Source organism: Apodemus sylvaticus, chromosome 6 (assembly GCF_947179515.1).
Source record: "Apodemus sylvaticus chromosome 6, mApoSyl1.1, whole genome shotgun sequence".
Lineage (NCBI taxonomy): Eukaryota > Metazoa > Chordata > Mammalia > Rodentia > Muridae > Apodemus > Apodemus sylvaticus.
The window spans coordinates 52,713,551-52,735,411 of NC_067477.1; the positions used below are offsets into that span (position 1 = coordinate 52,713,551).

General features: G+C 45.8%; 1 protein-coding gene across 4 annotated transcripts in view; it reads left to right on the top strand.

Annotated features, from left to right (window-relative positions):
* Positions 1-21,861, top strand: part of Cdkl1 (cyclin dependent kinase like 1) — a 45,470-nt gene that overhangs the window by 1,016 nt on the left and 22,593 nt on the right. For all 4 annotated transcript variants that reach the window (XR_007978360.1, XM_052185733.1, XM_052185731.1 and 1 more), the window contains exons 2-3: positions 37-321; positions 20,159-20,280. Coding sequence is in view for 3 of the 4 variants with exons in the window: in XM_052185733.1 (XP_052041693.1) it covers positions 154-321; positions 20,159-20,280 (290 nt within the window). In the remaining variant the exon portion in view is untranslated. The remainder of the gene's footprint in view (positions 1-36; positions 322-20,158; positions 20,281-21,861) is intronic.

A 21,861-nucleotide genomic window follows, 5' to 3' on the forward strand; every position in this document is an offset into this window, starting at 1 on the left:
TCCTTATTCTTTAACCCGCGTCCTTGTTTTCTCTAGATCCCGGACGACAGCCCTTACTTGATGAGGCTCGAGAGCGGTCAGTTCTCGTATTTCATAAGCGACCCTTTAAAAACTATATGAAAATTCGTTCTCAAGAAGACGTGCTCCTCTGTAATGGAGAAATACGAAAAAATTGGGAAGATTGGAGAAGGCTCCTATGGGGTAGTGTTCAAGTGCAGAAACAGGGACACGGGTCAGATCGTGGCCATCAAGAGGTTTCTGGAAACCGAAGATGACCCTGTCATAAAGAAAATCGCCCTTCGAGAAATCCGCATGCTCAAGGTAGCTGATTTGCTTTTTCTGTGTTGATAGATGCTGTGGGCTGAGGCTCTGCCCTCTTCCCTCACAGCCTTTATCTTCAGTGACACAAATCGGAGTCTGTGCGCAGAGAAGAGATTATGTAAGCGTGAGCAAGGTGGAGGGGAGAGGGGAGAGGTGCGTGTGGGGCTCTCATCCTGTCAACTGCAAATAGTTTTCTCATGGGTCCCTCCCTGAGAAGCAGAATTTAAAGCAACTCAACTTTGCTAGAGTTCTTGGGTTTTGAGCTTCTAGATTGTTTTCATTTCATATTTTTAATCCATTATCCTGTTTTCTTGGGCAAACTCTCTCTCTCTCTCTCTCTCTCTCTCTCTCTCTCTCTCTGTGTGTGTGTGTGTGTGTGTGTGTGTGTGTGTGTGCATGCTCGTGCACGCGCGCATGCTTTGCATGTATATGACATGGACATTTGGAGGCCAGAGGTTAACCCTAGCGTCTTCCTCAATCATTTCCCCCTTACATTTGGAAACAGTGTCTCCCTAGGAGCCAGAGCATACGGACTGCTCCAGGTCTTCTCCAGGATTTAGCCCTGGGATTACAGGTGGACAGCTGCCCTCCGGCAGCTTTTATGTGATCTAAGCATTGGGATTTAAGCTTAGGGCCCTGGACAAATTTACCCACCGACCTCTCACCCAGACACCCATTTCTACACTGAGAGAAAGTGATTGGCTTTCGTTACACCTGAAGCCTGTCTACTACGGGCTTCACCATGTCCTGCCTGAAAGTGGGATCCCAGTGCAGAAACGGAACTGTGGCCTTGTCAATGTGTACTGGTTAATCCTAGAACTTAGTGTGTGTGGAGGGGCGGTGTTCACTACAAGATAAAAGTGTTTTCCCTCTTATTTTAGAAAGAGGCTTCTTCTCTGACTTTCTCAAAGAGGCGATGCAGCTGCTAGTGTAGGATCAGGCGGGCCGTGGCTCCTGTGGGGCCTCAGTGTTCTGTCCTGCCTTGCTACACAGTTAAGGAAGGGCAACCCCATCATCCGTGGAAAGCGGTTAAAACATCAGGCTGTACTCTTTGTCTTGCATCTCCCTTTTCTCCAGGCCTCTCTAGAAGTCCTTTCACACGGATCGCATGTGTGGAGTTCTGCCTAGATAAGGACTGTGGGTGAGAAGCAGCGGCCCTGGGTAAATTACCACAGACGGCCACCAAAAAAGTTTCTGTCTTGGGTTTTGAGATGTTCATAGCTTGCAGGCTGTTGTCTGTTCTGAGAAGACACTGGCCAAGTGTCTGAGTGGATGATCCTCTCAGGAGGGGAGAACTCAAGTGTCTGTGCCCGTCACCAGCTGGGCTCCTCTGCCTACTCACCTCCACACAGCCAAGGCTTCCCATCTGCTCTTGTGAGCCGTCAAACATTTCCACTTTCTCAGTAGAAGGCGATAGTTACATTACTCTTTATTTCATTTAGCATCATCATTATTATCAATAGTTATTACTATTTTGTGGTGTTAAGGACTGAACCCAGAGCCTTTATCAAGTTAACAAAACCTTCTCTCACCAAGGCACATTCCCAGTGTTCAATGGGTTGATTTACTCTAAAATAATAATAGTAATAGTATAATAGTAATAATAATAATAATAATAATGGGCTAGAAAGATGGCTCAAGCTGGGTGTGGTGGCGCACGCCTGTAATCCCAACACTCGGGAGGCAGAGGCAGGCAGATTTCTGAGTTTGAGGCCAGCCTGGTCTACAGAGTGAGTTCCAGGACAGCCAGGGCTACACAGAGAAACCCTGTCTCAAAAAAAAAAAAAGAAAGAAAGAAAGAAAGAAAGAAAGAAAGAAAGAAAGAAAGAAAGAAAGAAAGAAAGAAAGAAAGAAAGAAAGATGGCTCAGTGCACACACGTGCTCACCACCAAGCTGAGCACCTGTTTGTCCCCTTGGACCTCCAGGATAGGACAGCATTGCCCCCCCAAGCTGCCCCTGACCTCCATGGTGCATAGTAACACCTGTGTGTTCCATCCACCAAAATAAAAACAAACCGTGTCCTTAGGAGCACTGTGGCTGTTCCCCCTTCGGCTCTGAGAATGTCCTCTCCGACCTCTCAGTACGGGTACGTGTGTCTCAGCACATTTCATGACCACTGTGTTCCCAGATGTAGCTCCCCAGGTTTCTCTAGGTTGAGGACCTTGCCTTCCTGTCTCTGTGACTTCCTGCTAAACTCTCAATATATATTATTATTGACTTTTTTTTAGGGTTAATAAAATAAACTCTTAAGGAAAAGAAGGTGTCACAAGTCAATACTGAGAATCAAGGCCCCCAGGTTGACCTCTGACCCCACAGTGCTCTGTAGCAACTGTGTGTTCACCTACCAAAATAAATAACAATGTGAGGTAGGTGATGAACAGCACAGAGGATGTGAGAGCAGGAAGCCCCCACCCTCTACACCAGGTGCTCAGTGGTTTTCCTCTAGTCTAAGTAAGGTGGCGGGAGATAACTGATTTTATGTCTCTTTAGCTCCAACTTTTCAAAATTATATGATATTCCTAATATCCAGTATGCACTTGGTGCATATTTGATAACTACATGAATTGCGGGTTTGTTAAATGAAGTCATATTTTCTTCATTGATTCAGTGATTCTTACTAAGCCTAACTGTACCTTAAAGAGTGTTGTGCAAAAGTTGTTTCACAAGCTCAGCTCTTGGAAAGTAGGTGGAGTAAAATCCCCGCCCCCTTCTCATTTCTGGTGGACTGAGATCCTAATAGACAGAGCCTGTGTCACTGACATTGGGTCCTGGGGGCTGGCAAGAGCTCTTCTGGTGGTATCGATTAAAGAAAGCATGTTAGAAGTAGACTTTGACGTTTGAGAGAGACTGAGATAAAGCAGCTGTGTCTCAGGCCGGCTGAGCTGGAAGTTGAGGTGTGGCTCTGTGGTCCCAGGGAAAGGGATACTAATCTGGGTAGGAAATGCAGGGAGACACTACAGGCCCCTGCAACTAGGTGAGCTCCTAGGGAGGGTTGTCAGAGGCACAGTGAGAAGCTGAGACTTCATAATCCCAGATGAAGAGAAACACTCAAAGTGGGACCTCCAAGCAACAGGTGAAGGATTCTCAGTGGCCGCAGGCCAGGCACGTGAGGGCTGACCCAGACAGCCCTTTCCAGAAGCCCAGGAAGGGCAGCTGAGGCAGGAGGTGGAACTTTGAACATCATGCTCTGTTTTTCTTCTGAAAAGGCTAGCGAGCCAAGAGGAGGGGGGGAGGGGACAGAGAAGAGGAGGGGGGAGGAAGGAGGAAGGAGGAGGAGGAGGAGGAGGAAAAGGAAGAGGAGGAGGAGGAGGAAGAGGAGGAGGAGGAGGAAGAGGAAGAGGAGGAGGAGGAGGAGGAGGAGGAGGAGGAGGAGGAGGAGGAGGAGGAGGAGGAGGAGGAGGCGGCAGCTTTGGTTTTTTTGAGACAGGGTTTCTCTGTAGAGCCCCAGCTGTCCTAGAGCTCACTCTGCAGATCATGCTGGCCTCGAACTCAGATATCTTCCTCCCTCTGCCTCTTGAGTGCTGGGATTAAAGGCATGTGCCACCACTGCCCAGCCCACTAAGATTATCTTTTATGAAAAGTTGTCATTTGCAGACTTTTGGACTCATGGCCCATGACATTTCAAAACACATTTTTTTTCCTCTTTGCCAACTGAGTTAGAGTTGTCAGGATTTCTCAGGGAGTCCTGTTAAGTACGTGGAGCACAGCCCTGCACCACCAGACCTCGCTGTGTTTTCTTTTTCCTTTCCTTGAAACAGTCTTATGCTGTAGACCAAGCTAGCCTGGAACTCTAAGCTAGAGACTGAATCCAGGGTCTCTCTCCTAAACCAGGCAAGTGCTATACCCTGAGCCACACCCTCAGCCTAGTCAAGACCTAAAAACCAACAACCACAAAAACATCCAACAATAATCTACTATCTTAACCAACTCTTCTTAGAAGTCAGACACTTTAGCATCAAAATGAAAGCTAAGAAAGGCATCCTTTGTGGGAAACATGGCTTCCTGAGAGAGAACAACTGCCCATAGCATCGAGCTCACCTACATCCGACATGTCTCTGTTGAGTGTTGTGTGTCATTGTGTGTTTATGTATGGCTTCAGTATCCACGAAACAGCGATATCATTTTCTTGTGCCCTGTAAATCTCTTGACCGTGAATATTACATCTGGGGACAAAAAGATTCCCAGATCAAGTGCTATCCTAAACAGAGGATGTATAGCTGGTAAAACAAAATACCAATTATGTGGTTCCAGTTGCCTTTGAGGGGATGGTCGCTGAGATTTCATATTGTAATGAAATTGATAATTCCTGGTGCAGGTCTTTCCCAGACTGTACTTGCAATACTGTAAGGCCCAGTAACTGCTTTGCACTTCCTAAGTCTATAGTTGTTTCTTTGTAAACAGGTGTAATTGTGGAAGGTAATTGTCTAGCAACCAACTGGACAGTGTGTAAGGCTTAGCCTCTTCCGTGTTTACTTCTCTGGTGTGAAGTCCCATCAGGAACTTATAGCCAGGGCAATCATATTATCAAGGCCTTTATCTTGCTAAGATTTTTACAAAAAGGTTTTTCTTTTTCTTTCCAAAAAACTGGAAACACTACAAAAAGCATTGTTTCATACCACCTACAGAAAAAAAAATATTTGTTTTTACAAAACAAATCTTTTTTAAAAAAATAGTTATAAACAGGATGTCAGCCTGTGCTCACCAAGATGCCTTCTGAGAGCCAACTCTTCCATATCTTAAGTACCAATGAGGATTTTCCTGGATTATATAATTGAGCTTGTAAAAAGAAAAAAAAAGTGAATCTGTCTCCTTAGAGCTGTAAGCAGCACCACAGAAAGTCTCATAAAATGATAAAAATCAAACAACTGCTCTGGTTAAAATCAGCCAGATCATCCTCTAGGGACAATGTCGTTCTAGTGACAGGGATAAGATTGTGCTGTGGTCACAAGCTCAGGGTAACATTTTCAAATTGACTTTCTGGAATACAACAGAAAGAGTGAAATACATTCTGCTGGTGTTTTTGGTGAGATGTTTGTGCACAAGACAACTGACCGGCCCGCTGGCAAGCATGCGCAGAACGCCACCACCTCCGGGCACTGTTCTTCGCTGCCACCCCCACGTGTTTCAGCAATACCTGTAATAAAGAAGTAAGTTGAAAAAAAAAAAAAAAGCAGGTTCAGGGGAAAGGAAAGGGTGGGTGTTTGCTTTTTTTAAATAGGGGAACTCAAGCCCTTTCTATAGCTTGTTTTTAAACACATTACTACTAACCTGTAAACATGTTAAAGGCATATTCATAGCAGGAAGAGTGGGCATAGAGAACAGCCAGAAGTCTCTAGTAGTGCTGCACGCCTTTAATCCTAGCACTCAGGAAGCAGAGGCTGGTAGATCTCTATGAGTTCTAGGCCAGCCTGGTCTACATAGTGAGTTCTTTGAGGGTCAGGGTTGTCTTCAGTGAGACTCTATCTCAAAAAAAAAAAAAATCTTAAATTACAAGCTCAGGTATCGGACTGGGAAGATGGTTCAATGGGTAAAGGTGTTTGTTACATAACTACTAAGATCTCAGTGAAACCCAGACACGTGGTAAAAATTTAAATAAATAAATAAATAAATAAATAAATGACAGATGCCAAGAGAATTTCCTGAAGCGTGTGGGCCGGCCAACACGGTGTATGCAGCAGCAAAACAACAAAGAGATCCTGTCTCAAACAAGGTAGAAAACAATGTTGTCCTCTGACCTTCAAATGTGTAGTGTAACACACACATGAATTCACATACACATCAGTGTGCATGGGGTACACACACACACACACACACACACACATGAATTCACACATCAATGTGCATGAGGTACACACACACACATGAATTCACACATCAATGTGCATGGGGTGCACATGCACACACACACATGAATTCACACATCAATGTGCTTGGGGTACACACACACACACATGAATTCACACATCAATGTGCATGGGGTGCATACACACATGAATTCACACATCAGTGTGCATGGGGTGCACACACATACACACACACACACACACACACATGAATTCACACATCAATGTGCATGGGGTGCATACACACATGAATTCACACATCAGTGTGCATTGGGTACATACATACACATACACATGAATTTACACATCAGTGTGCATGGGGTACACACACACACACACAGACACACCACAGCCAGGCATTATGTGCTAGAACATTAGGGTCCCTATGGTGGGAAGTAGGCACTTACTTTGCATAGAACACATGCAAGCATATAAATGTGTTTTAATCCATCCCACACCCTCCCGTCCTACCCCCAGGAATATCTATGTATCCAGCAACAGGGATTGTGTGGTTAAGACAAACAGGAAGCAGCCAGCTCTTTCCCAGGCCCCAGGTCTCTGCTGCTGCAACACACCTCTGAGGAGTGAAATGGTAGACCTGATGAGAAAGGAATCCATTCTATCAGGCCTGAACAGAGGGAGCAGACAGCCCTAGGGCAGCTGGAGATCAAAGATAAGACAGTGCTACTGTGGGTGTCTGCTGGTACAGGGTAAGAAAGTAGGTCAGGTCAACTACATGCAAAGGGGTACAAGCAGCAGCCAGGACACAGACGGCTCCCTCCACCCCACCCCCCCTGTCTCCCAACTCAGTTGCCTAGGCCTCAACAATTGACAGTAGTAACCGCCACAGACTCAGACTGGGGCTGGCTATCCTGTCCTGTTTTGAATATTGGTTTAGAATGGTTAATGATTTGCCAGAACCCTCCTAGGCAGGCACTGGAATCTAGACACAGCTCTGTGCATCCATAAGACAAGCCCGACTGCTTACACATATCAGAACCACCAGCTAAAATGCTGTGTTTATAAAAAGATAAAGAGAGAGGGGATATGTTTTGGTGGAGATGTAGTCAGGTGTTGGGGAAGGGGGCACTTCTGAGGGCCCATGCTGAGGCGTCCCTTCCCCCTGAGGGACCAGCCACGCGGTGGTATAGTATTAAATGCTTTATTTAGGGCATGGGAGGGTAGTTAAGGGGGTAGTGGAGGCAGAGAAAAGCAGAGAGAAGGAGAAAGTAGAGGAGTAGAGGCCGCCATGACCGCATGAAGACAGGGGGAGGGGAAGAGGGAAGAGAAAAGCCTGAGGGCAAAAGAGAGAGGAGGGCAAGCAGCCCCTTTATGGTGGGCCAGACCTATAGCCTATTTTATAGTGGGTTGTTGCCGGGTAACTGTGGGGCGGGCCATACCTGGCTGTTGCCGGGTAACTGTGGGGTGGAGCTTAGACAGAATCCTAACACCTACAGTATGTGTTCTTTATGTTTTATTATATTTATTTGTGTGTGTGTGTGTGTGTGTGTGTAGGTAAATATGCATGTGACACTGCACATGTAGCAGTTTGAGGACAACCTGAAATACTTAGTTCTCTGTTTCTATCATGAGGGCTTACAGATTGAACTCAAACCATCAGACTTTTGGCAAGAGTCCTTACCTGTTGAGACATTTTCTGGCCCTCCAGGATTCATTCTTAACGAGAACAATGTCATTTCCAAAGGGATCAAACAAGTTCTTACAGGAGGATGACAAAATGTCTACTCTTTGTATTATATAAGGCACAGATACACAAGCCATGTGTATGCAGCTATCTGATGTATTAGCAGCGTTGTTTTCTTTCGTAAGAGATTAGGGAAAAGATGTGTAAAAAGACACCTGTGGAAAACCGAGATGAGAAAGGAAAGGTGCCTAGGTGTGAAAGAGGCTGAGTGTGCTGAGTGTGCTGAGTCACAGCCTGCCTGGCACCGGAGAGGCTGCCGCTGCTTTCACTTTCCGGTGGGGCCAGAGCTCTGGCTAGGGACCTCAGGGTTGGGTCTTGCTCAGGGCTCTCGGGTGACCTTGGACAATCTCTAATGCCTCTGGAACCCTGCCCATCCTTATCTCCTGATTTACGTCCCTGCCTGGTACTGTCTCGCTGACTTTGCTGAGCGGAGCACATAGGGCTCTGGAGCCCAATACGGAATGGGAATGGCGTCCGGGCAGCCTGGGGATGATGGGAATGGCGTCCGGGCAGCCTGGGGATGCTGCGGGGACAGAAGGGTGTGAAGGTCAAAGGCAGCAGCAACAGAGGAGAGAATAAAGCTAATGGAGAAAGGCAGAGGGTGGGATTTGAACAGGAGACTGCCCCAAAGTGTGCAAGGCAGAGCCTGCATTAGGCCCCCTGGGAGTCTCACCACATGTAGACCTCAGGTCAGTACTTGGTGAGTCACCACCCTGCTGCCAACCATGGCTGGGAGAAGTAAGACCCCTAGGGCTCCCTGTTGTTCAAACAAAGCTTTAACTAAGCACATGATATGAGCTTGTGACAGGCTAGTGCCACTAAATACAGCCAGCATGTCATATGAGCGCCCCCAGCACCACAGCCTGTCAAAGCTGTCATCTTTCTAAAGGTATCAACTTCCCCAATATTATTTGGAGGAATATTTCACATGCAAATTAAAACCTCAGTAGGTAATCCTCCTGTGGTATTTCATTCCTAAAGAGAGAGAGAGAGAGAGAGAGAGAGAGAGAGAGAGAGAGAACAGGAAAAAACCCCACCGAATCCTGCTTTTGCTAAAAGGATCCATTTCTAGGTTTCTTCTCTTCAACTTGTTCAATTTGCTTATGAAAATGGATTAATAATGCAACCTATTAGTAATGGCTAACTAGTCGCTACATTGTTACAGCCATACTCAGCATTGTCTGTAAGGACTCATAGGGGACCAGACTCACAAACTCAGCTATTGGTGAGGATCACATTAATACCATGAATGTGCAAAGGTGCATGAGTGGGGAGCGGTGTGGAGAGGTGGGGACTGGAGCAAACTGTAGAGCTCAAGTCTCTGAATGGAACCGATGTTCAGCTCTGCAGGAAGATCAGTTTTCTGTTCTTTTAACAAGAAACTGGAATTTTGTATGATATCTCCTGAGCGTTTTCTCTACAAGTTTTGAAAGACAAATTCAAACCTTTGTTCTTTGTCTTTCCTATGCATGTGTGTCATTGGAATATGGGTGCTAGCATGCTGTGGGATGCACATGGGGGTCAGCGGATAAACGCTCAGGAGTCAGCTCTCGCCTTCTGCTGTGTTGAGGGAGTCTTTCCTGTTTCTGCTACTGTGCTTTGATTCCCAGGCTGAGTGGACCTCTAGTTTCGAAGCAATTCTCCTGGCTCCATCTCCCATCTCACCAGACAAGGGCCAAGATTACAGATTCCCACTATCACGTGCAGATTTTTATGTCGATGCTGGGGCTAGACCAGGACGTCAGGCATCAGGCTAAGTAAGCTTCTCCCCTCAGAGCCATCTTCCTGGCCCCCAAGTTAATAATATTTAACAGTAATAAGAATCACGCAGTTGCTACCCCTAGGATTTAAGTGGGTGTGCCCATCCACATCAGAGCCTGGCTGAGCGTCTTTCTCTTATACCTCCGCCCCACCCCCACAGTTTTTGGCAGGGCTACCTCTCTGCATATGAGGCACCAGGCCATTCTTCTACATAACCATATTGTGAAGTTTATCAGCAATTTAATACTGTTATCTAAAGCCTAGATGACAGCCTGATGGTTCATATTGTCCCAGTAGTAGCTATATAACCATAAGTGTATAAAGTGCATCAAAACTAATAGACAACTGGGTGTGGTGGTGCATATGGAGGCAGAGGCAGAAGGATCCCTGACCTCGAGGCCAGCCTGTCCTACCAGAGTTCCAGAGCAGTCAGGACTACACAGTAAAGCCCTGTGTCAAACAAACAAACACCCCCAAAACAAGACAAACAGAAATCCTAATAAATGTAGTGAACAGGTTTTAATATCTATTGGTGATTTTGCCTGAACCAATTATTGTAACAGTTGGGTTTTTTCTGTACATTTTTCTTACTTATTAATGTTTTTTTTTCAGTTAGAACTTTCACCCCCAGATGCACACTTATTAATATCATCGTTTATTCACAAGTGTGTAAATTCAGCACATTATACACTGTTAGCACGGCCATTACTGCTTTTTGATTCTCAGAGTGTCACATGTTTGGCTATTAGGGCTCCTTCAGTCTGCCCCTGGGGATAAGCGTCCATCATTGTTTGGGGACTTTGCTATGTGACAGGCAAATAAAATGTCTTGGACTCATCCTGCCCCAACCCTGGGACCAGCCATTTTTCTAGAAACCTGATTCCTTTTAGTGATAACAAACTGTCCTGAATTTAAAGTGTTAAGTAATTTTTAAAAAATTCTCACACTGCTCTAACCCAATACAACACAGGATCTGCAGACACCATTCGGCTATTAAGCGTCAGTTCGGGGCCATTAGACTCTCTGGCTTTTGTTCTGTGCAGTATTGGCTCCAAAGACCAGTGGAGCTGGGGCCAGTGGAGGTTGTTTTGTTTTGTTTTGGGGGTTTTTGTTTGTTTGTTTGGTTGGTTTTATTTGGTGTTTTTGGCTTGGTTTGGTTAGGTTTGGTTTTTTTACAGCATAGACTGACACTGGACATTTATGTAAAGTGGTTGTCAGTATCATGGAAGACAATGGGAACAGCTCCTTGACCACAAGGAAAGGAACCAAACAGCCCCTTCCCATCCCCTCTGTTTGTTCAACAAGTGGAGACCTGTTTTATTTCATTTCCACAAGATAATATATAAACTGCAAATAGTAACTGGTTGCATTGTTTGTTTACTCGAAGATGTTTTGGCTTAGCTCTCAGGTCTTTATCTACACAGACTGTGCTCTCCCTGCCAGTGAAAGCCCAAGCAATAAGCTGACAGGCAAATAGTTGAAGCACAAAAGGAACGGAGGTCAACAAGTAGGTACATTTCCATCTTCGAGGCCACAAATTGAGTGAGCCCGTTCCCTAGTCTGTTAGTGTCATAGGCACTGCATCCTAAGTCACACGCCAGACTCCGGAAAATCAAAGACCTCAGGACAGGAGGAGGCAGAATAAATTATTTTTAACAAATAATTTTTGGATAGATTGATGTTTGTATGTGCTGGGAATTGAATCACTTGTGACAAATAACAACTGCATAGTTCACGGATGGGATGCTTTGAGATATGCTTATGTTGTAGCACGATCAAGTCAAGGTGATCGGCATACCTAGCCATTCAGATATTTGCTATTTCTTGGTGTCTGTGTGTGTGAGTATGTGGGGGTGTGCATGTATGTGTGTGCAGGCATGCTGTGGAGGTCAGAGGACAACCTTGGGTATGGTTTGTCAGACACTATCCACCTTGTGTTTCGGCCTGGGACTTGCTGGTTAGGTGAGGCTGTCTGGTCTCCCGTCCACCTCCCCAGGGCTGGACTGGAGGCAGGTGCTATATAGCTGATCATTTTTTTAGGGTTCTTGGGACTGAGCTCAGATCTTTATGCTTACAAGGCAAACCAGCACTTTACTGACTGTGCTATCTCCCTGGGCCCCAAATCTTCATTAAGTCTTTGTGATGAAAACATTTTAAACATTTTTCTCATTGTATTATTTTGAATAATGATTATTATGATATAATTATAACTATACTCTTTGCTGAATAGCATAATGTTAGGCTTTCAAAATGAGGGTTTGTATAATTCGTCTTGATTTAAAAAGTTATCTTGGGCTGGAGAGATGGCTCAGTGGTTAAGAGCACTGACTGTTCTTCCAAAGGTCCTGAGTTCAAATCCCAGCAACCACATGGTGGTCCACAACCACCTGTAATGAGATCTGACACCCTCTTCTGGGGTGTCTTGAGACCCCTACAATGTACTTACATATAATTATAAATAAATCTAAAAAAGTTATCTTACAACTTTCTTTCCCATCTAAATTATTTTTTTTATTTCCAACCTACAAGAATTCGAGAAAAATCATCTGTTACATGTAGTTATAAAATATTCAAACCACACCTGAAGGTAGTAATTTTCCTGAAGAATGGAATTTTTTTTTTTAAATTAAACTGGGTCAGGGGCGTGCCTTTCACTTAGACTTTTAAAAATGTTTTAATTCAGCTGTACGTTTGGCAGGATTAATGTTTTATGCTGCAATTTTGCTTCCAACAGGCAGTCTCCTGTTAATCATTATCCTTCCTTATTGTTTATTAACCTTAAAGGCCCTTTAGTAAAAACACCAGTGAGTAAAACTGTGTCTCTGAAAATCATCAAACTTGCTCTCTATTTTTGCTGGAGCAATGGAAGGTAGGAGTTTCTAAACGAACCAGCATTACGCCCACAGTGAGAAGCAAGCCCACAGCGGCCGATGCGTGGTGCCCTTGTCGTGACAACTCTGCATTGTTTCCCATTGTGACCATGGCTGTTCTAATAATTCTTTCATGGTGTTTCTCACAACAAAACAGCTCAACCATCCACTGCACACATCAGTGGCCTGCTGGGTTTTCAGAAGGCTCCAGAAGAGATCTCAGGCCAGGTGGCTGGTCAGAGAGCCAGGCTGGCACAATCTGTCCTTCTGTGGGGCCTCCAGCAAGCCCATGAGCAATCCTTAGCCCTCCAGCCCAACTGCAATTTCCCAAGAATGGTGTTTTCCTTTTGACTGTTTTGTCCAGGGTTGGGCTGAGAGGAAGGCAGGCAGTTTTGAGGGTTTCTGTTTGTCCCTCTCTTACCATATTATGATTATGAAATGAATGTGTGCATTCACGTAGAATGAAGCATCTACCTGAAATTCACACGTGGGAGTGGAGGGAATAAACTCGGGGTGGTTCTGTGGATCTGTTTATCCCACTGTCGGTCAGTTTTCTAACCCAGGGCCCTGAGAACACATTGAGTCTGAGGTAGCAGTGCTCAGACCTCAAACCGAAAGGCTTCATGGGTTTACGAAGTGGTCACAGATCCCTTTAGGGATGTCTGTTGTGGCATCGCAGGGTCCTTCCTCAAATGCATTTTGGTTTGGAAGCTGCATGAAGACCTGCAACTTTCTATTTTAAATGTCAACATCAGCTTGGTTATCTTTCAATTCTTTCTGTTACTACAAATCAGTCAACCCGTTAGCAGCAGCCAGTCTCCCACCTCCTCTTCAGGAATCCATGCCGTGGCGTTGTATGGGTTGGCTCAGAGCTCTGTGAAGTGAGGTGTTCTGGCCCTGCTTCTCATTGCAGTCATTACATGCCATCTGGGTACCTGATGTTGGCCTCTCTAGAATCCTTTTCTTATCGGAAGCAGAGAGACTGGTTCCCACGGTAGCAACGGCAATACAATAAAGACAATAGTTTCCACCCAGCTCACCCAAAGCAGCCATGGATGGATCAATCATCCAGGCCCACAACAACCTTACTGTTTACAGGGCTTTAGTGGAGAGAGTATTTTCAGGGCCTTCAAAGGAAATATGATCATGTGTGGGGGCGGGGCTCTGCAGGTCCACCTAACATTCCAATTTAGAATTCCTAACTCCTCAGTTCTTTAATCCCTTCCTCCTTCCATGCTCTGCCAAGGCGGTTTCTGTGTATCCACGTTATCTGCAGAAAGCCCAACCTCTAGACAGTTGTGCCCGAAATATAAACTGTCGTCAGGTGCCCTTTTCAGGAGCTAAGCCCAAACCACAATCCATCAAAGAACGTGCCTCATGCAGTTTTTATATTCACGGTGCTGGCCGTCCGGTCCAAGCCTCTCAGGATTCCTGCTAGCACAGATGAGTAAGGTCTTGTTCTTCGACGATGGATGCTTCCTCCTTCAGGCTGCTTCATTGTAATCAGGGGTCTTTTGGCTTGGAGGAGTAGGGACTGCATTTACAAAGGATGACCGTCTTTTGCAGAGGCACCTGAACTGTGACAAGGATCTTAAACTGTGGAAGCATCTTCAGTTCACCTTGCCAGTGTGCAAGCCTCTCCTGGGTCCAGAGCGTTTGGGAAACTTTAGGATTTAGGGTTTCCACACTCATCACCCCAAACATCAGTACCCCTCCTTCTCTTTTCTGACCTTACTCCTAACCGTAGTCTGAGGGACCTGTTGAGACTACATATTGTCTCCTTTGGAACACAGTACTTTGAAGGGGAAGTCTTTTCAGCGTCTGTCTTGCTTCTACAGGAAACAAACGTCCCTTAGACAATGGTTGGCAACCCTCTACCTCCCAAGCACAAAGCTGTCAGGTGACTAAGTCCGACCTGTCTTTTTCTCTTTTCCTTTTTAATGATTTAAAAGAGCTAATAAAAGCCAGGTCACGCAATACGCCCTATAATTACCACGTCTCCATCTTTCTCTTGTGCCACCGTTGTTACACGGCCACCTGCATGTCATCCAAAGCCAATGCACGCTGAGAGTATTCATGTTTGTGTTGGTTCTCCATGGGTCTGCCTTCCACCGGGCTCACCCAGCCTTCATGAGTACCACGTGACTGGCAGCTGGTCCAGATTCACGGTTCCGTTCTATAGAAGGAGCCAGGCCCACTTCTCATGTCATGCCTGTGTTCAGTGCATTCCTCTGCCCCAGAAGCTAACATCTGAGATATGGAACCACACCCGTGTTAGTAGTTTACTTTGGGAAGTTGCCTTTGGGGACAGAAGAATGAGGAAAGAGAGTAACCTATAGAAGCCCAGGACCTCGAACCCTCGATGTTTCTGGGGTTTTTTTTTTTTTGTATGTTTGTTTTGTTTTTTTGTTTTTTGGATTTTTGGTTTTTTCGAGACCGGGTTTCTCTGTGTGGCCCTGGCTGTCCTGGAACTCACTCTATAGACCAGGTTGGCCTCAAACTCAGAAATCCGCCTGCCGAAGGACGTGGAATTAATCATTTTGAGGCGATGAGCAGGGAGAAGGGCCTGCCATTTCCATCCAGCATGGACAGGAACTGAGGAAGGACTCCTTCCAAAATGTCTATGAGACGGAAGAGTTAAGTTCACAATTTTAAAGGATTGTGAAAAACCATTCTACTGGGACAACTCCCACTTTCTGCTCTTTTGTTATTTACCACAGTTGTGGGAGAAGAAGGTTTTAAAAAGGAAAACCAATACATAATAACCATTGAGAAAAAGGTTCAGTGTGTTTCCCTAAAACACAGACACAAGGTCAGCATCCCCTTACTCACCCACAAAGAATACAGACCAGAAGGAAAGAGAGACCACAGACACAGCGATCTGCATACTAGTCAGTCTAAAACCATGTGGCCACGAGGGACCCTCTAGGAGATCACTAAGGCAGTACCTCCAGGGGACCAAGCAGGTTTTGAGGAATGAATGATTCATCGTGGTGAGTAATACACTTTGTTATTGGTCTTGAAATGTGCTGTCATCACTATTGGCTGTGGGCTTTCCTACTTTAGACAGAAATGTGTACCAGGAATAGTTCACTTCCTTGAATATTTGGAATCAGTGATGGGAGAGTGGTCTGATGGGCTGTCTCACCAGGCCTCGGTGTCACGGGGTGAGGGACAGGTGAGGAGAGCAGCAGACGAAAGCACACGGTCCCTCACCGATGTGCACCACTCTTCTCAGGGCCAGCTCATTAAAGCCACGGATGATGGGCCTGGAGCTGCCAGATCACCAGCATTTTCCAGAGCAGCCCTGTGACCAGGATTTTAAAGTGACATTTCCTGATCATTAAATGTTGGCAATGAATATTAAAGTCTTAAAGGTGCCGTGGAGAAGGGAAGGTAAACAACAGACCTCCAGGGAGGCAGGGCCTGAGCTTGTCGCAATAGGTGGGTGGTGGACGAAGAACTGGGACCGAGGACAGACACGGGAACTATCCAGGAAGGACCAGAGGAAGAACTGGGGCCTAGGACAGACACAGGAACTATCCGGGAAGGACATGTGACATCTGCTCTTCGTAGGAAAACCAAGTGAAGACCAGGTCAAATTTAACGAAGGGGATACCAAGACACAAACAGGAGTCTTGGGGCATGCAGAGAAGGCTCAGCGGTTAGGAGTGCATGTTGTTCTTGCAGAGGACCTAGTTTGGTTCACAACAGCCTGCAACCCTGGTACTGGGGATCCAGTGCTTTCTGAGCCCAGTATGTATGTATACATAGTGTGCATACATACATACAGTTAAAACACTCGCAGACATAAAATACAAATAAATATTTTTTTAAAATAATTTATTTTTATGCCATAGAAAGTGCTTCACTTGGCAGCAATAACAGAAAACATCAGAGAGAAAATAAAGGGAGAGAAATGTCAAACTTGACCAGCCTTGCTTTTAACGGAGCCTTGATCAGGACAGTGGTAATGACCTAGAAAGGACAATCAAGATCTCCCAGACTGGGCCAGCCCGAGAGAGAATTCCAAGAAAGAAAACCAAGTTTAAGGCTGTGGCTTCACCCCCTTCCCCTCCAGCCCTCCTCCCCCCACACCTCAGCCCCCCCTCCTCCCAGTCCCCCCAGCTCCCCTTCCCCCCCCCATACACCAGGAGCAATTGTGGCTAAACAAGCTGCAACACTTTTGTAGTATATTTGGCAATTTAATCTGTTTTTTGTATTCACATTCCTTGTACATGACATTTGGTTCTTGTCATCTAATTCATTTGCATGTTCCTCAAGAACTCCCTTCTATACTAATGTGGAAATAAGGCCCAGGCATGTCCAATCTTCTGACATCGTGACACACAGAACTGACATCTACAGAGTTCACGCTCAAGAACTACACAGCAGAATTACAAACAAAAAACAAACAAACAAACAAACAACCTCATGATGCTTTAAGTATGTTTCCAATTTTGTGTCGGGCTGTATTCGCAGCTATCCTGAGCCTCGGGGAGCTTGTGGGCCTTGAGAAGGACACCTGGGAACCTTCACAGACAAACATCCACAGTTACTGAAGCTGAGATTCAAAGCTACAGGGTAGAGATTGAGACCCTGCTTCAGGACCAAGTGTCCTCCTGACTCTACCCCACCACCCCAGCCCAGTGAGTTAATGGACAGAGAGAAGGAAGGTGACTTGAGATGCCAACTTCACCACAGTCTGGTTTACCGCCCCTTGCAGGGATACCACAGTGGGTCTCAAAAACGCCCCAAATGAGAAGTCCTCGGGGTGCCTCTCAGTGCACTCCCCACCTGGCCTTCCAGCAACCCCTGTCGCCGCTGACCACCTATGGCACTGTCCTCCTCTTCTTTCTTGCCACTGGGGACCTGTTTTTCTCTCTTCTATGCCTCTTCCTCATCTCTCTGGGTATCTGGGTTCTTTGGATTTCCTGCTGTCTTGGCCTACCTCTTCCTACAGCTCCAACCCTGGCATCTGGGGGGGCTCTCTGACTTTATCCTCAGTTCTGGCTCCAGCTAACCTGATTTTGGAATCTTCAGGTCCTGTGAAGTTGAAGGGTCAAGAACAGCAGTGTCTTGCTTCTGGACCTGCTCGTCCTCTCTCTGCTGACATCAGCAAGCCCTCAATTGAACACATCTTTGTTCATTCTTGCTATCTTCCCTTTCCTTGTCTGTCAACTCGGGTTCATTGCCACATGCTGACTTGTAACAAAATAACTCTAAACAGAGCTTTTCTGCCGTCCCTCTAGTCTCTGTGCTGGTCCAAGCCCCTATCATCTCTTACATGTCAGAAGGCCTACACTCTCCCTTCCTGTCGGTCCTTGCCTCTTCTGAGCCATTCTCTGGGGCCATAATGCTCTCAAAAACCCAAGGGCTATTGTGTCACAGTTTCCTGAACTTCCTTCCCGTGGCCCAGAAGAAAGTGTATATTTTCAGCCCACGGGACCAGGAATTCCTTAAATGTCTTGAGTTAAATCCTTTCTTGATTCCACCCAGAAATCTGTCATTAGTATTTATCAGGAGAAGGGGGATGGGTGAAGGAGGTATTGTGGTATAGAGCGACATGAGGAATTATTGTTCTTCTGTGTTGGGGTGAGTATTTTTTGACAGATACAATGTTTCAATTTTGCACATGGAAAGAGTTGTAGAGTTGGATTGAGTTCTGGATTGGGTGCTGAAGAACAATGATCCTCTCTTTATAATACGAATACAGGAATCTGGACAGCAAAGCTGTTTATTTTATAACTTTATGAAGTTGGGCATTAGCCCAGAGAAAATGCAAAAATGGGTAGTCTTTGAAATTGGAGCAAAACATTGGTTTTAATTTTTTTTTAATTTTTGGTAGTTATGAAACATAATATAAATATCTATGTTTTCCAGTGGTCTTAGGTGACCCACAGGTTGAGAAACGTTGCTCTAAGTATGTCCTGGAGCTTGAGATTTCTACCAGGTCCAAACAAAACTCCTATTTCCTAAACTCCAAAAGGCAGTGTGTATGTCCAGAATGACCATCTTGGCCCCGCTCAAGCTAGCCTACAGCTGGTTGGACAAGAACCACCAGAAGCATTCCTCAGGAACTTGTGAAATGGTTTCCCTGCCTGACTCCTAGGAGGAGTCATTTCCCTTGCCTGCAGGAGAAGGGGCATTCTGGCTCTCCATTGATAATAGCCAAGGTTATATATCAAAATCCATGCTGGCCTCTAGGCTACTACAGTCCCTAGTCACAAGTGTCCCCTTAATGCATTTCAAAACCACACTAGCACCCTGGTGGCACCAGCTCTTCCCTCCCAAAGCTGCCCCCCCTCCTTCTAACCCACCATTTCCACTATCGCCTCCATCGCTATCTCTATCTCCACTGCTCTCTTGTGTTACTCTCCGCTATCCCCGCTTCTCTAGTCCTGGCCATGTCCAGGCTGATTATTTCTCTGTCTGCTCTGTAGTCTTCCAGATCCTCTGGATGTCCTCTCTCTGTATGTACGATAAAAACCTTCCCCCTAACGCAGCGGCCATTCTGGTAGTTTCTTTACTGCACCCCTCAAGGACTATTCCCTCTTTTTCTGGGATGTGAGCTCAGTCACATGAATCCTGCCTGCAACTCTTCAACCCTAGGCTGAACTAAGAGTGCCTAGACAAACAGGTGCAACTGCCAGCTAGGGAGGAAGGAGCCCAGTGGCTCCTGCTTACCTGTGACTCTCCAGTAAGCTCTAAACACGCCTCGTGTTGAAAACTGATCACAGTGATTTATTCCTTACTACTGTTATCATTGCTTAAATATGGGTTACTTAGTGTCACTGGACTTGGGCTGTTTTACACACACACACACACACACACACACATATTCTCAAATGTGTGTGTATGTGTCTGTCTGTCTGTCTGTCTCTGTGTGTGTATCTGTCTGTGTCTGTCTGTATGTGTATATGTGTGTATGTGTTGTTGAAAATTTCTTTTTTCTTTATAAAGAGGTAAGTATGTCGATCATGCTGGCTCACGCCTTTAATCCCCGCTCTCAGGGAGTAGAGGTAGATGGATCTCTGTGAGTTGGAGTTCAGCCTACTCTGCATAGGGAGTTCCAGGAAAGGCACAACTGCATAATAGAGAGACCCTGTCTCAGAGAGAGAGAGAGAGAGAGAGAGAGAGAGAGAGAGAGAGAGAGAGAGAGAGAGAGAGAGAGATTCTACTAGATTTACATATTCTATCTATAGGTATCCATGAAACCAGAGAACATTAAATGGCTAACTGAAAATAGTTACTAATTACACGTTAGCAATTACTAATTACTTAGTACTGTCAGAGTGAGCCATCTGGGATTCTGAGACAGGGGTGCAGAACCAGTTGGGAGAATTTTTCAGGAAAGTATACTTAACTAGAGCCTCGAAGACTGAGCTTGGCCAACTCAATCCCCTCAGCATTTCCTCATCCTAGCCAGTTTTCTCAGGCCCCTGCTTTCACACAGCACCTGGACCCTGGTCTGGCTCACCTCTAAGTCTCTGACAGACAATCCGTGCGTGAAGAGAGCTCAGATGACCCTGATTTCAGTCTCCTTCCGCACAAAGAATGAGCCCCCCTGAAGTGGGAATGTCTTTATTTTTACTGGCTAGAACTCAGAGAAAAACTCTCATAACCCATATTTACCACACTGCCTCTTCTGTTTTCAGCAACTCAAGCATCCCAACCTTGTCAACCTCCTGGAAGTCTTCCGGAGGAAGCGGAGGCTTCACCTGGTGTTCGAGTATTGCGACCACACGGTGCTCCACGAGCTGGATAGGTATCAGAGAGGGTGAGTGGCCGGTCCCTTACCAGAAAACAGAAGAGACAGTGCTCACAAGGGTTCATAAAGGGAAAGTGGCTCTGGGGACTTTTTTTGTGCATGGTAATGTGTGAGGTTGGGAGAATGAAAGAAGTGACAGATTGAAGCTACACTGCACCATAAAACCTGTGTCAAAAACAAACAAACTAATAAACAAACAATTCGACAAAAGTAGTAGCCAACATGTCTCTGTTGCTGGTAGCATGTTGTGAAATAAGTCAGAAAGTCAGAAAGTCATTTCAACGGAGAAAGCAGGAATGGCATAATACCATCGAGGACAAACCTTGGCGTCTGTGGTTCACGTCTCTGAACTGAAGTTAGCGCAGCCTCTCAGAAAGCAGTAGACAAGGAACGTCAGTGTGTCTGACTAGGGAAGCACAGTGGCTTGGATGATAGAGGAAGGCGTCTCTAAAGTATGGTGACAGGCAGCTATGATCCCAGCTCATAGGAGGGTCACCTGTCTGAAGCCAGCCATGGCTACGCAGAAAGACTCTGCCTCAAGATAGATAGATAGATAGATAGATACATACATACATACATACATACATAGATGATACATAGATAGATGATACATACATACATATATACATACATACATACATACATACATACATACATACATATATTCATAGGTAAATAGATAAGAAAAACAAAAGTAATCACCAAAGGGACATTTAAGGTTATCAAAAACCTAATGCAATCTAAGGATCTGGCATGCTGTCTTAGTCGGAACTTCTTTGGTACAAGTGACAAAAACTCAGCTTGAGGCAAGCGCAGGTAGAGAGAACAGGCCTCGGTGGCTCTAACTGGTGTGAGTGGCACAGGACAGGACGAGCTGGCAGAGGGAAAGTGCAGGCTGGCCATAACCACAGCGTATGTAAGCCCATGCAGTTTTCCCAGAAGAGAACGCTTAAAGAGGAAGCTACAAAAAAATCTATTGGCTCTCTGATTGGCCAGCTGGAATGCTGCTACTCTCCCCGGAGCCGACTGTGCCGTGGGATTCTTACACTCCATTCTTGGAGGGGAGAGAGGGTCTGTCTGCCTTGGGAGGCCTGGAGAAGGCCTGACAGCCCAGAACTGCGCAGTGGAGGGCAGGGTTTGCTTATGTCCTTCCTCCAGAGACTGAGATGCTGCTCAGCTCTGCCCAAGAGCTTGCTCTGCCCAGGGATCTTGGTTATGTAAGAGCTGCCATGACCTCCTGTAAGTGAGATTAAAGTGGCTTGTGGCTTGTTAATGGCTGTGAAGCACGCTTTTCATGTTCCAGAAGATAGGCACTGCCCTCCAGAAAGCCATCAACACGGGAATTATGCATTGAAACAAGAGAGCATTTCCTGTGTTGCTTTTTACTCTTTTGGCCGCTTGCAAGGAGTGCTCAATGAAACCTGACTAGTGTAGTTGCTCCTGCTGTATGGTACAACAGAGACACTGTGGTGGCTTGGGCTACTCAGGCCGGGCTCATTTTCCTCTGTTTTATGCCATAACCGACACAGAAGCCTTCTGGAACCTCAAATAGCATATAATCTCCCCATTTAACAAGCAAGTAATTAATCA